Source organism: Hemicordylus capensis, chromosome 2 (genome assembly GCF_027244095.1).
Source record: "Hemicordylus capensis ecotype Gifberg chromosome 2, rHemCap1.1.pri, whole genome shotgun sequence".
In the NCBI taxonomy this organism is placed as follows: Eukaryota; Metazoa; Chordata; class Lepidosauria; order Squamata; family Cordylidae; genus Hemicordylus; species Hemicordylus capensis.
In genome coordinates, this window is record NC_069658.1 from 297,850,587 (window position 1) to 297,864,996 (window position 14,410).

The following is a 14,410-nucleotide window of genomic DNA, read 5'->3' on the forward strand; positions in this document are numbered from 1 at the left end:
GTAACAAAATAATAACAGTTCCGTATTATATGTTTACCACAAGGCTACCACCTTTTGGATGTTCTTGCCAAGATGCTAAGTGTCGTGGTTGGAAACCTACAACACAGTCCCAACCATTACATGTGCAGATTTGCTAATGAGGAGGGGATGCCCAGAGAGAGGTCTACTCAATGGTGTGTGTCTGCTGTCCTTGCTGTGTCTGCTGTCCTGCACCATGCCCAGTGCTTCCCTTGCCAAGTGACAGGAGGTCCTCTTGAACCTCATATCCACTTTTTTGGTGGCCCATTCCTTTCCATGTTCCCTGTGTGCTGGTCACTCCTAAAAGGGAACATGTAAGAAGAGCCCTGTTGGATCAGACCAAAGGTCTATCTAGTCCAGCTCCCACAGCAGCCAACCAGCTATCTCTGGGAAGCCCATATGCAAGTGGTGGAGGCAACAGCCCTTCCTTGCTGTTGCCACCACACTGAGCAACTGATATTCAGAGGACTGAATATGGATGTTCCATGTCACCATCATGACCTCTCATGACCATCATGACCTCATAGCGGAGAGGAAAGACTTTCTCTCCCTTTCAAAGCCACTGGCAGCCACCACCATTTCACCTGGTGGCAGTGAATTCCAAGCATTCAAAGCATCCTCCAAATGTTTTAAGCACAATACCAGGCATTCCAAGTATACAGTATATTGGGAACCTGGAGTGAAGCAGGTCTCTGAACATATAAGGTGCAGAAGGGCTTCATATGATCAGGAATGGCTTGGTAACTCAGGGGTAGAACACCTGCTTTGCTAGTAGAAGACCCCATGTTCAATTCCTGGACTCTCCAGTTAAGGGTGGGAAACAGGGGTGTAGCTATAATTGAGCAGATAGGTTCAAAGAACCCGGGCCCCCAGCACCTGAGGGCCCCCCAGATCCACCCCTCCCTATTTTCTTCATTATCTCCCTCACTCTGAGGGGCTGCTGGGGAGAGGGGTGAACACAGGCTCCCTCTCCTCTAGCTACACCCCTACTGCGAAAGACTCCTGCCTGCCTGCAACCCTGGGGAGCTGCTGCCAAGCTAAACAGAGCAATGGATATAAAGCAGCTTCCTGTATTCCAGAGTCTACGCAGTACTGTGGCAATACACCCACCTGCAGGCAAGGGGGAAAGGGAAGGAGCTCAGGAGACTGTCTGGAGGGAATTGCACACTAGAGGACTTTGCATGCTTGGATGGATCATGCTCTGTATTATTAATGCACCTCTAGCCCACATTAAGCAGAAAGCTTCAGAATATAGGCCTGTGCTTCTTGGGAAATAATTGATATTTAAGAGCAGAGAGATTTGCACTGGATAACTACTGGCTTGAGTCAAAGTGTCTGTCTGTCTGATCACTATTACTGTTAAACATGTAGTTAGCCCAACACTCTGCCAAGTGTTGTATCGAAACATTTAGCATAGACATGCACAGATGCAAAGCTGAAATCCATTCTCAGAACTTGAAACACGCGTCTCAAATGCCACTTCCCGGAACTTTAATATCCAGCAGTGGCATTTTCAGAGCAGAACCCCTAGATTTATATTTGAGAATCTGGGGGAAACTACATTTTCTGAAAATGACCATTTGCCATTTCAGACCACTCGTCCCAGTTCTCCACGAATTGCACATTAAACGGAAAATTAACTTTCTCTCAGCCTCAGTTTCCTAACTTTAAAATGGGAACAGCAGTGAAAGCAAGGGGTGCTGTTCGCCGAGAGTGAGAAAAGTAAAGGTCACCAACCGCTTGCCGCTAGCCTCAGTGATCGGGTGGGCTGACTATAAATAACAAGTGACCTACACGTAAAGAATAAGCCTGACTCCGAAGACGTTTTAAAGACCTGCGCTGCTGCTGCTGCTCCCTGTCTTGGTGACACTGGTTGGGAATAGACGCGACGCGAGCATATTCCTTCGTTCTCTCCGCGTACCTGCTCCAAGCTGGCCAAAGAGAAGATACTCCAGGAGTACGATCAGCGTTATGCTTCTTCTTCGGGGCTGCATGACTCCACCTAGGCAATCCATCTTCAGCGCGGGGCTGTGAGGGGTGAAAAGGCGAAGGGCTGTGTTTACAAGTTGGGTGCCCACATGACCGGTGGGTGGAAGCAAGAGTCGTCCCCTTTCCTTTAGGGCAGTCGTGCCCGCTGGCTTCTCATCCTCCCCTCTCAAGTCAAGACTCCTGCTTAGGTCTAGCGAGGCAGCCTTTCGCAGCTCTCCTCCTGGCCGCCTCCCCGTGCGCGTCGTCGCTCTCAGGAGGCGTCGTCCATTGCCTCCCAAGTGGTAAAGAGCTCTGGCCGCCTAGAGGTGGTGGGACCTCTGCCCCTCCGGAGAGTAGGTGAAGTTCACATGTCTGGCACAGCCCGCCTTGGAGGAAGCGACGCGAAGCCTTCTCCTCCTCGCCTGTCCATCCTCCTGGTCAGACCAGCAGCCTAACCGTGTCCCGCTTCAGCTTGCCTCCCCTTTCGCTAGCCGGGCTTACGACGATGTTCCCCTTTGCCTCCGCTCGGCGCTGCTCCTAACGGGAGTGCAATCGAGGGCAGCAACGCTGCCTTTGTTTTGGTCCTCCTCTCCACCCCCGCCCCCGCCCCCGCCGCCACCACCACCACCACCACCAGCGCCTAAGCTGCGCTTTCTTCCCTTGCTGATCTCTGAGGCGGACGGACGCGGTCGGGAGGAGAAGGCAGCGCGCCGCGCTCTCTCTCGCCCGCCCGCCTGCCTGTCCGTCTGTCAGAGAGGATTCCACCAGCTCCTTGTCCTTTCCTTCTTTTTTCCGTTTCTTTTTCGATCCGTTTCCCGTTCCACAGATTGGTCGCCACCGCCACGGGAAAAGCTAGCAGCAGAAGCCTGCAGTCAAATCGCCCCCGAACCCGATGGCCACACAGGCTCGATTAGAAGAGCCGAGTTGGATCTCCCCCGCTGCCCTTCCAGGAGCTGGGAATTGAGGAGTCGGGCAGCCTTGGGGGCGGGCGGGGTGGGGGTTGTTGGGGAGATAATGGGTTCCTCCTTCACTTTCAGATGCCTTGAAATCATCAACAGCTTTAAGCTTTTATTATTAGGACAGGATTGTTATCTAGAGGCGGGCTGGGCAGGGGGCGTTCTTGGGACCAGCTTCCTTAGAGTCCCGGTTTGCTTTTTCGGGGATCAATCACAACTCACAGCCTCAGCTGCATAACTCCCCTCAGAGCCCTCTCAGCCCTGCCTGGCTCCAAAATGAATAATTATAACGTGTGGTCTTCTTCCTGTTCTTTGTATGGTGTTTTTGAGACGGATTATTAATTAATTATTAATTATTATTATTATTATTTTATTTATTTCCACATCATTTTTGCTGCCGCTCTTGAAACGCATGTGTTACTGTTTGTTTGTTTGTTTGTTTGTTTGTTTGCTAGCAGTGGCAGTGGTAGCAGACTCTCGTCAGAGCCCGGCTCCGGGGGTTGTGTGAGCGGCGCGCCCGCTCGTCAGCTTGCTTCCTTGCGCCTGTCCTTTTAAATACCCGGCGTCGAGCGGGGCTGCTCGACTCCTCCTCATTCATTCCCTCCCATACTGCCTCTGCAGCGCCCTCTGTCTCGCGAAACGGCACACAACACGCACCGCCTGCTGCCTCGTGTTGCAAAGCAGACGGGCGACGCAGGAAACTCGCAGGGAAAGGGAGGGGCTGCTTAATAAATGGCTGGTGTTATGGCGCCATATGCTGCCCTGCTTAGTGGCTTGGCCACTAAAGAGGAGGGGGAGGCTGATTAATGAGCAGACAAGGCCAGCTGGCCTGGAATGCCAGTCACGCTTACCTGCCAGAGTCTGGGACTGTTGTTGAGAGGCGTTTTGCCCGGGAGGGTTTTAAGTGGGGGTGAGAGAAGGTCGGACTAGAGAGGTGGGGGCGGGGGCAGAGGAGCAGCTTTGAGTTTAGCCCGGGAGGAGGGAATGGAAGACGGCTCTCAAGCAAGAAACAGTCTTTTGGGAGGAGGCCCTTGTTCATTTGGGAGACTGGTGCTCCTACAAAAACTAGTGCTGTGCCCGCTCCTGCTTACAGGGCTCTCTCCAACTCTACCACTTTGCTCATATGTATGTAAGGAGCACATGTTTGTTTCTGAGCCCAATTCGAAGAGCTGGATATTACCCTTTAAGTCCCTCATTAGTGTGGAGCCAGGGTGCCTTAAGGATTGCCCTGCTGACCCACACCATCTTGCTCACCCTTTGGGACTGGCTAGGGAGTGAGGCCCTGCAATGCCTCACATCTCACCTCTGTTTGAAGTGCAGTTACATAGGAACATAGGAAGCTGCCTTCTATCGAGTCAGACCATCGGTCCATCTAGCTCAGTATTGTCTACACAGACTGGCTGGCAGCAGCCTCTCCAAGGTTTCAGGCAGGAATCTCTCTCAGCTCTATCTTGGAGATGCTGGCAGGGAGGGAACTTGGAATCTCCTGCTCTTCCCAGAGTGCCCCCATCCCCTGAGCGGAATATCTTACAGTGCTTGCACATGTAGTCGCGGTGACTAAGTCGCCCATTCAGATGCAAAGTGGAGCAGACTTTGCTTAGCAAAGGGGGCAATTCATGCTTACTTTCACAAGACCAGCTCTTTTGTGTTTTTCAGGTCTTGTGGACCCGCCACCAAACGTGGGTATGCAAAACAGGGCCTTCATGGTTATGGCTTTGAAACTTCTTCCCCCAGAATACCCACGTAGCCTCTTTTCTTTCTATTTCAGAGACTAGTTATGACAGTTCTCTATAGGCAGCCTCTCTTTACATTAACTCTGGCACCCCTGTATATTTGACTGTATCTGGCTGCTGTTGTGATGGTGTTGTTTTCTTATACTGTTCTTTTATCATCCTGTAGTATTATGTGTATTTTTCAACTGAGAAATTGTACATCACTTTGGGGCTTCTGGCGAAAAGCAGCATATACATTAAAAAATTAAATAAGTATGCACATGAATATTGCAAGGACACCATAAGTATTCTGTTCTCCCTGTGCGAGATTTCAGAAAGGAAGTTGTGTTAGTCTGTTACAGCAAACAAAACAAAAACAAAAGTCCCCTACTTGGTTCCTCCTCCAAGGTTCCTGGAATATCAACCCACTTGGCAAAGTGGGAAGTACAAAACATTGTTGATGTGGGAGGAAAAGCTGCTAAGGAATTGAGAGTGAGAAACAAAGCGAGGCCTCCAGTCTGACACTGGTTTTGAATTTTCTCTTAGAGTCTGTCCAAGCCAACAAAATATTCCAAAATATACAATTTTTTAAAGATTACCTCAGTGTGGTGTCAGTCATGAACAGTATATGGTGCTTTACTGTCTACACTGTTTCCATTCTTTTATTACAATCTGATAAAGTAAGCCATACCATTACACCCATTTTACAGACAATATGCTAATGCTGGGAGGCAGTGATTTGGTCAAGACAACCTAGGAAGTCTGCAGATGAGATGGAATCTGAGCCCCAGTTGCTAGATCTAGTCCAGCTATAGTTTGGGTCACATACAAATTTCCTTGGCTCTTTCAGCTACAGCTGTTTCCAATCCCAGTCTGTTGCGGTCCTGATCTGTCTGCATCTGATTGAAAAAAATCCAGTCAGGGATAATAATTCTTTAAATGTCACACATCCCTTAGTCCACATGGACCAATGTCAGCTATAGAGAACTGGCTTTCAGTTCTGCAGCTAATACTGGGCTTATTATCTTTGAACATAATCAGTGTGCACTTGAATTAATCCTCTTATCTGTTTCATTCCTCTTTTCTTTCTCCTCCCCAAAGATTTCTGAATTTTGTATGTAAGAGATAAGATGACAATAAATACTTTATATCTGTTGTGTGTGTGTGTGTGTTCGTGCGCGCATGCGTGTTCATGTGTTTGTGTATAGAGCTGGTCTTGTGGTAACAAGCATGAATTGTCCCCTTTGCAAAGCAGGGTCTGCCCTGGTTTGCATTTGAATGCAAGACATTCCCCTCAGGGGATGGGGACGCTCTGGGAAGAGTATTTGCATGCTTGCATGTAGAAGGTTCCAAGTTCCCTCCCTGGCATCTCCAAGAAAGGGCTGAGAGAGACTCCTGCCTGCAACCTTGGAGAAGCCGTTGCCAGTCTGAGCTAGATGGACCAATGGTCTGACTCAGTATAAGGAAGCTCCTTATGTGTGTGCATGCATTTGAGAACATAGCAAGCTGCCTTGTACTGAGTCAGACCCTTGTTCCACTTAGCTCAGTGCTGCCAGTACTGACTGACAGCAGCAGTTCTCCAAGGTCTCATACAGGAGATTTTCCTAGCCCTACCTGGAGCTTTTCCAGACAGCAGGCTTTACTGAGAGGCTTTACCGTGAGTTCAGGGCGTATATTGGATGCTCTGGTGCAACAAGTGGATTTTTTACCCCAGACATAAATCAGGCTAGACTCCAATACGCAGGAAAAAACCTGAATCTTGTCTGGAGTGCCCTCTGATATGTTGCACAAACGTCAGGGTAAATCTGGCCAATATGTGAATGCACCCACTCCGTTCCGGTGGAGATGCAAGCTAAAAGCACTATCTGAGAATGCTCCTGGAGATGCCGTGGACTGAACCTTGGACATTCTACATAATACTATGTGCTCTACTACTGAACTATGACTCCATACCAGTCATTGGGGCCTAAGAGGAACTTCCTTTTTTATTTTCTCAGAGTGAATGAAGCTTTATTGAACAGGATCTAGAAGGTCTCTGTTTGTTTCTCTGTCTGCCTGTGCTTTTGTCCAGAGCCATCCGTTCTGTTCAGAAGAAGCCAAGGTGCTCAGTGCAGTGGACAAGAGCAGATGCAGGGATTCCTTTTGTATGTTTCATACTACAGGTGAAACTTGAAAAATTAGAATATCGTGCAAAAATTCATTAATTTCAGTAATGCAAATTAAAAGGTGAAACTGATATATGAGATAGACGCATTACATGCAAAGCGAGATAAGTCAAGCCTTAATTTGTTATAATTGTGATGATCATGGCATACAGCTCATGAGAACCCCAAATCCACAATCCCAGAAAATTAGAATATTGTGAAAAGGTTCAACAGTCTAGGCTCCAGGTGTCCCACTCCAATCAGCTAATCAATCCATAACACCTGCAAAGGGTTCCTGAGCCTTTAAATGGTCTCTCAGTCTGGTTCATTCGGAATCACAATCATGGGAAAGACTGCTGACTTGACAGTTGTGCAGAAAACCATCCTTTCCCTCCATAAGGAGGGAAAGCCTCAAAAGGTAATTGCAAAAGAAGTTGGATGTTCCCAAAGCGCTGTATCAAAGCACATTAATAGAAAGTTATGTGGAAGGGGAAAGTGTGGAAGAAAAAGGAGCACAAGCAGCAGGGATGACCGCAGCCTGGAGAGGATTGTCAGGAAAAGGCCATTCAAAAGTGTTGGGGACTTTCACAAGGAGTGGACTGAGGCTGGAGTTAGTGCATCAAGAGCCACCACACACAGACGGATCCTGGACATGGGCTTCAAATGTCGTATTCCTCTTGTCAAGCCGCTCCTGAACAACAAACAACGTCAGAAGCATGTTACCTGGGCTCAAGAAAAAAAGAACTGGTCTGTTGCTCAGTGGTCCAAAGTCCTCTTTTCTGATGAGAGCAACTTTTGCATCTCATTTGGAAACCAAGGACCCAGAGTCTGGAGGAAGAATGGAGAGGCACACAATGCAAGATGCTTGAAGTCCAGTGTGAAGTTTCCACAGTCTGTGTTGATTTGGGGAGCCATGTCATCTGCTGGTGTTGGTCCACTGTGCTTCATTAAGTCCAGGGTCAACGCAGCCGTCTATCAGGAGATTTTGGAGCACTTCATGCTTCCTTCCGCAGACGAGCTGTATGGGGATGCTGACTTCATTTTCCAGCAGGACTTGGCACCTGCCCACACTGCCAAAAGTACCAAAACCTGGTTCAGTGACCATGGGATTACTGTGCTTGATTGGCCAGCAAACTCGCCTGACCTGAACCCCATAGAGAATCTATGGGGCATTGCCAAGAGAAGGATGAGAGACATGAGACCAAACAATGCAGAAGAGCTGAAGGCTGCTATTGAAGCATCCTGGTCTTCCATAACACCTCAGCAGTGCCACAGGCTGATAGCATCCATGCCACGCCGCATTGAGGCAGTAATTGCTGCAAAAGGGGCCCAAACCAAGTACTGAATACATATGCATGCTTATACTTTTCAGAGGTCCGATATTGTTCTATTGACAATCCTTGTTTTATTGGTTCCATGTAATATTCTAATTTTCTGGGATTGTGGATTTGGGGTTCACATGAGCTGTACGCCATGATCATCACAATTATAACAAATTAAGGCTTGACTTATCTCGCTTTGCATGTAATGCGTCTGTCTCATATATCAGTTTCACCTTTTAATTTGCATTACTGAAATTAATGAACTTTTGCACGATATTCTAATTTTTCGAGTTTCACCTGTATACTGCATCAGAGGAATGCCTGGTGCAGCTTGCGTGGATCTTTTGCAAGCCTAATTTCCCCCTCTCTCACACTCCATCTCTGGAAATGGCAGTTAATTCAACACTAAACATTTCCAATTTCAAAATTTAAATGCACATGTATACATTAATAATGTAACCATTTGAAAAAGGGTTATTCCCTTCAGAAATTTATTGCAGTTCTACAGAGGACAGGTATAACTCTCTTCTGGGTTACCCACACCAGCTCTTGCTTTAATTGCTTTGTAATTAATGTAAACTATGTAGGTCAAAACGTTCATTTCCATTACAAATACAAACTCTGCATTTCCCTTCCATATTAATAACAATACTGTTTTCATATTTTCCATTTTATTTATGTCATTTGCCCTTTTCTGGAAATGACAAATGGCACAGGTGGCAACTGCCAGGGCACAGACTAGCAGGCCGATTCAAAGATATAATGCTAATTCTTCAACAACTTCATTGGCTCCTGGTTTGTTTCCAGTCCCAGTTCAAAGTGCTGAAATGGTCTGGCCACAGGAAGGACAGCTTTCTCCCATATGATTCATGGGAATCATGAATCATAAGAATTCATACGATTTGTATGAAGGGTTTATATGAACCTACCACTCATAGTATCTCCTCCAGAGGCCCCACTGCCAGAGATGTGGTGAGTGGCTGCTTATGACAGGGCCTACTCCATGGTGGCACCCAAAGTATGGAACTTCCTCTTGAGAGAAGTTTGTCTTGCTCCCTTTGTGGTTTTCAGATGCCTGGTAAAAGCTGCATTATTTCACAGGATTTTGTGGCCCTCTGATTGTGTTTGAGTACAACTGTTGGGCTCTTCTTCATGCCATCAGTTTATTCGTTGGTGGCTGTTTTATGAATGGTTTATTGCTGTGATTTAAGACAAATTATTTTATAATTGCATTGTGAATTTTAATAATCACAAAGCTGCCGTGGGGATCTAGTGAATCAAAAGGCAGGATATAAATGTTTTAATAAGTAAAAGTAATAGTGCAAGAGAGACTCAAAGGTTGTTTTAAGTCCTACACATAAGAACATTCTTATGAAGTGTGTGCAAAGTGCAATTGCAGATGAAGTTCAAATAGTTCAAATGACAGGGTAAAAGCAGAGATTAAACAGTTGCCCTGTAAATGATTCTTTAGTAGGAGAGGGCATGAGGAACCAATAGGACCAAACAGAATGAATAGGTGGGTCAGACAAGATGTCTTTTCCCAGAGAATGGGAGGTGCCTATACAAAAGTCAGAGGATGGTCTGTTTTTATCAGAGGTTCACCTCAGAGCTGCTGTAGTAGATCCTCCAGACCTCCTCCAAGAAACGATCTTCTTGTTCTTCAAGCAGGAGCTCTCTGTGAAGTTCTCCTAATCTCTCTCGCAAGCCATGTTGGGCCTGAAAGAAATTTGCAGTGGGCTTCCTTTGTGCCCCCTTCCCAAAAACAGAGGCCGAAAGAGTGGGATCCCTCATGCTCCTCCAAAGACTCCCAATCTCACAACCCAGGAAGAAAAGGTAAGAGAGTTTTTTAGGCACTCACCTGAAGACAAAGCCAGCAGAACTTCACTTTGCAATGGTTTGCAGCATTTGGAGTTCCTAAATGCAAGGACATTAAATAACTTTTAGTGGCATTGCTGTCATTGCCGAGAGAGAGAGAGAGAGAGAGAGAGGGAAAGGGAGGGAGAGGGAGAGGGAGAAGGAAGGAACCTAAGTTGTCACCACAATTGCCTGCACTCACACAGTATACAGTATAGTTTTTATGTCCACTCAGTTAATTTTAGATGCCTCTCAGGTTGAATTGGGAAGGCCCCACTCTGAATGCATGTTCACACACATTGCCTTGATACTGCCAGCCACCCAGAACAAAACTTATTCCGCACACAGATGAAAAAAATTAGAGAGAACACTGGTCCATAACTGAGTCTAGCAAGGCAGCAAGCTGAAGCCAATTGCTCAGAGAAGTTGCTAGTGAACCAGCAAAGTCTGCTTCCAGATAGAGGGCTGTGGAGGAGACAGGAGCCCCACTCCATCCAGGAGCTCAGGCTGGCCCTGATTCAAAGCAAGCACATGAGTTGATGACGACGACAACGACAACAACAACATGCCTGTTTTCAACAAAAACAAATCTGAAATAAAGCAGTTTACACAGCATGCAAAAGGAATGAGAAAATGCTTTATTGAACCAAAGGGGCTCATACTCTTAAAAAAAAAAAGGAGAAAAAAAAGGCCTTGTGCTCCTTCCTGTTAGGCCCACTGGAAGGGCAGCTCCAAGCAGCCAGATGTTTGGTGCCAGGGTTTGGCCCTGGCATGGCGTTACCTCTGTTTCTGGGGTCCCAAAGGTGAGGGAGGGGGTTCTAGGCACATGGCCCCCTCTGGGTCAAAGTCCAGGTAAATTCTGACAGCCCCACCAAACATGCTGTCATGGGAGAACATCAATATTGGGGAGTGTGATCAGGCAGCACAGTGCCCCCCCCCCGCCGGTTCAGTGTATGTGGAACATCTGTATAGTGCTCTCATTTTGATAGGTATTTGTACTGCTGACAGGATTTTTGCTTATGGCTGCTTTGTTTAATATGGTTTTTCATCCTTCCTGTAATTAGGATTGTTTTCATTTTTTGTAATGTTAACTGCCTTGAATTTTTGTATTTATTTAAAATATCCAGCCATGTAGTCCCTTGCCTATGTACAGAGCCCATTCACTGCAATGGCAATTGCACAAGACATTTTCCTGGTAAATTGTTCCAATTATTATGATCAATAACAATAATATAGCACTTTATTATTAATATACAGCCGTAATCATCTAGGATTCATTTATATACAGTCATCATCATAATAGGAGGCTTAGAGGGCAGATGTCTCTATGCCTCAGATCAACAGAGGGTTTCAATTCCTGCTTCCTAGGGCCTTCATGGCATTCTGTGGCAGTGAGTACTCTTTTTCTCGGTCTGCTCTTGCATCCCCACTCCTGGCATTTTTGTATGCATGGTGTTTGTTTTGTTTTGTTGTTTTGTTTTGTTTTGAAAGCCTTTTTCAACAAAGCCAATCTATGCAAATCAAAGGAGATTGATTCCTTTTTTCAAACCAGGTAGTATCAGCACTCTTCTGATCTTTTAAAAAAAGAAACTGCTATGAAGAAATGATGGAGCAAAAAAAAATTTGGGATGGTGTGGGAGGGGGAAGTTTGATGTGGTTGAGACATAAGCTTCAGAGGGCTTGGTCAGACCAGCATCAGGGTAAGGCTTCTAGGATTGGCCTGGAGCCTAGGAATTGGCACTGATCTCCAGGAAACTACTGAAGGCTTGATATTGTGAACCATATGGTGGGGGTGGGGGTGGTGGAATCTTGAGTAGTTTCAGTCAGAATTGGCAACCCTAGTCAGAGGTTGGCATTGTTGGGCAGCTGCCGAAAACCCAGGATTCTCAGAATGACTGGTCAGGCCACCTCTGTGACCAAAGCATGCATGTGGTGGCAAAGCAACTTCTCTCACCGACCCACCTAAGTAGGAGTGGGCCTCTGGGCAGTTTTCCAAAGGCCCCCTGAAACCTGAAGCTGGCTTTAGAACATAAAAAAGCCCAAGGCCCATCTAGTTCAGCATCCTGTTTCACACAGTGGCCCACCAGATGCTGCTGGAAGCCTACAGGCAAGAGTTGAGGGCATGCCCTCTCTCCTGCTGTTACTCCCCTGCAACTGGTACTCAGAGGCATCCTGCCTTTGAGGCTGGAGGTGGCCTATAGCCCTCCGACTAGTAGCTGTTGATAGACTTCTTCTCCAGGAAGTTATCCTTACCCTTCTTAAAGCCATCCAAACTAGTAGTCCATACCACATCTTGTGACAGAGAATTCCACAAGTTGATTATGTGTTGTGTGAAAAAGTACTTCCGTTTATTGGACCTAAATTTCCTGTCTAAATTTCCAATCTTTTTCATGGGATGACCCCTGGTTCTAGTGTTATATGAGAGAGAGAGAAATATCTCTTTCTCCACTTTCTCCACACCATGCATGATTTTATGGATCTCTTTCATATCTCCCTGCAGTCATCTTTTTTCTAAACCAAAAAGCTGCAGGTGTTGTAGCCTTGCCTCATAAGGAAGGTGCTCTAGGTCCCTGATTATCTTGGTTGCCCTCTTCTGCACCTTTTCCAGTTCTTCAATGTCCTTATTTAGATGTGGCGACCAGAATTGTATGCAGTACTCCAGGTGTGGCTGCACCATCATTTTGCTTTATAATATTAGCATTTTTATTTTCAATCCTCTTCCTAATGATCCCTAGCATAGAATTGGCCTTTTTCACAGCTGCCACACATTGAGTCGACACTTTCAATGAGCTGTCCACCACGACCCCAAGATCCCTGTCCTGGTCAGTCACTGGCAGCTCAGATCCCATCAGCGTATACTTGAATTTGGGGGTTTTCGTCCCAATGTACATCACTTTACACTTGCCAACATTGAAGTGCATTTCCCATTTTGTCGGCCACTCCCCCAGTTTGGAGAGATGAGCTCCTCACAATCTGTTTTGGATTTCACTACCCCAAAGAGTTTGGTATCATCTGCAAATTTGGCCACCTTGCTGTTTACGCCAACATCTAGGGGAACCCCGGGGGACCTCACTTCTTACTTCCCTTCCTTGTGAAAACTCTCTATTTATACTTACCCTCTGTTTCCTGTCCTTCAACCAGTTAGCAATCCACACATGTAATTGTCCCCTTATCCTGAGTTTTCTCAAGAGTCTTTGATGAGGAACTTTGTCAAAAGCTTTTTGGAAGTCCAGGTATACTATGTCAACTTTGGGTTGGGTTAATGATTTATTCCTTGGTTGTGCAACTAGCTCTTTTCTTGCATTTGACCAGGGAGCTGCTATGCAAAGCAATCACTGAATTCTGTTCATATTACTTGTCTGTTGGGTTCCTTTTTGTTGCTCACCTCTTTGCCATGAGAACTTCCAGGTGCAGTTTCTACGTTTGGTTTCTTTTGAATGAAAGAGCATTGGAGATTTATGGCATTTTTGAAGTATTTGCTGTTTGTACAAATACACAAGCGGAGTATGAATGGAGGCAAACAGGCACTCTGACAAGGCAGAAGATCCCCCAGGGAGCCACTTCAGGAGATTAGCAGGCTTTTCCTCGCTCTGTTCCCTGTTTTTGCTAACTTCAGCTAGAAACAATCTTTCTCGCTTCCAAATGATGAGATTGCCCATGTCCCCCCCCTCTCTCACACACACACCCCTTAATTGCCACTCTGGGGGCAAATTGTGACTGGGAAGAAGGGGAGGTTGGTACCAAAGTAGTGCCAAGGGAGAGCGCACCACCACCACCACCACCACCACCACGTGTTACACTCTCAGCTCAGATTGGAGCTCCTGTGGCTAATATTGAGAGATAAAAGGGTGACTTCTGGTCTACTTTCACATTTAGACTGTCTTCTGAAGATGGATATAATGTCACAAATAGTTTGGCTTGTAGTGCTAATCCAAAATGGTGCCAGTAATTTTGCTGTCCCAGTTTTGCAAGCAGCAAAGTAGGGGAGCATCATTTTGGGGATTTGGAGGAGAGCGGAAAGTCAGGCAAGATTATCAATGGTAGAGCTCCTCCCAGTAATTGCTGGCAGCTGCCATTCTTTTTACCCAGAAATCCCCTCACCATGATGTTACATGATTGCATAGTGTTGTGGTGGGGAAACTGGCATCTGCAACAACAGCAGGGAGAAGTGCTGCCTCGGCAAAACAGGCAGCAGGCACAAAGAAAGGTGAGCTAGGGCAATATGGGGGGAACTTTCAAAGCCCCTCTCAGTTCCAAGCTGAAATTTCTTTTGTAAGAACTTGTGACTCAGCCATTCACACTAGAGGTTCCACCCATATCAGCAAACTCTCTCCTCTTATGGGCAAGACATCAGCTGGCCATTCTGGACTATTAACCCGCAGTCTGTCTTATAAAGAAAATGTTGGCTAGCAACAGTTAACACCACAATGGGTTGG

The 14,410-nt window shown here is 46.5% G+C and overlaps 2 protein-coding genes and 1 long non-coding RNA gene across 9 annotated transcripts in view; 1 reads left to right on the forward strand and 2 right to left on the reverse strand.

The window, feature by feature from the left end:
- The window catches only part of LOC128342443 (netrin-4-like), a 124,106-nt gene extending 120,953 nt beyond the window's left edge, over positions 1 to 3,153 (reverse strand). The window contains exon 1 of one of the 3 annotated variants that reach the window (XM_053289731.1): positions 1,940 to 3,153. In XM_053289731.1, coding sequence (XP_053145706.1) covers positions 1,940 to 2,033 — 94 coding nt within the window. In that variant the 5' untranslated portion in view covers positions 2,034 to 3,153. The remainder of the gene's footprint in view (positions 1 to 1,939) is intronic. The other 2 variants (XM_053289732.1, XM_053289730.1) reach the window with 2 other exon arrangements.
- Positions 3,154 to 9,405: 6,252 nt separating this feature from the next.
- LOC128344847 (uncharacterized) lies at positions 9,406 to 13,163 on the reverse strand. The gene is made up of 3 exons (XR_008316093.1): positions 13,091 to 13,163; positions 9,979 to 10,034; positions 9,406 to 9,836 (listed from the first exon to the last, which is right to left on the reverse strand). It is a non-coding gene; the product is annotated as an uncharacterized LOC128344847 (long non-coding RNA).
- The window catches only part of UROC1 (urocanate hydratase 1), a 170,934-nt gene continuing 166,228 nt past the window's right edge, over positions 9,705 to 14,410 (forward strand). For 2 of the 5 annotated variants that reach the window (XR_008316089.1, XR_008316088.1), the window contains exon 1: positions 9,705 to 9,953. Coding sequence is in view for 3 of the 5 variants with exons in the window: in XM_053295784.1 (XP_053151759.1) it covers positions 9,828 to 9,953 (126 nt within the window). In the remaining 2 variants the exon portion in view is untranslated. The remainder of the gene's footprint in view (positions 9,954 to 14,410) is intronic. The other 3 variants (XM_053295784.1, XM_053295783.1, XM_053295785.1) reach the window with 3 other exon arrangements.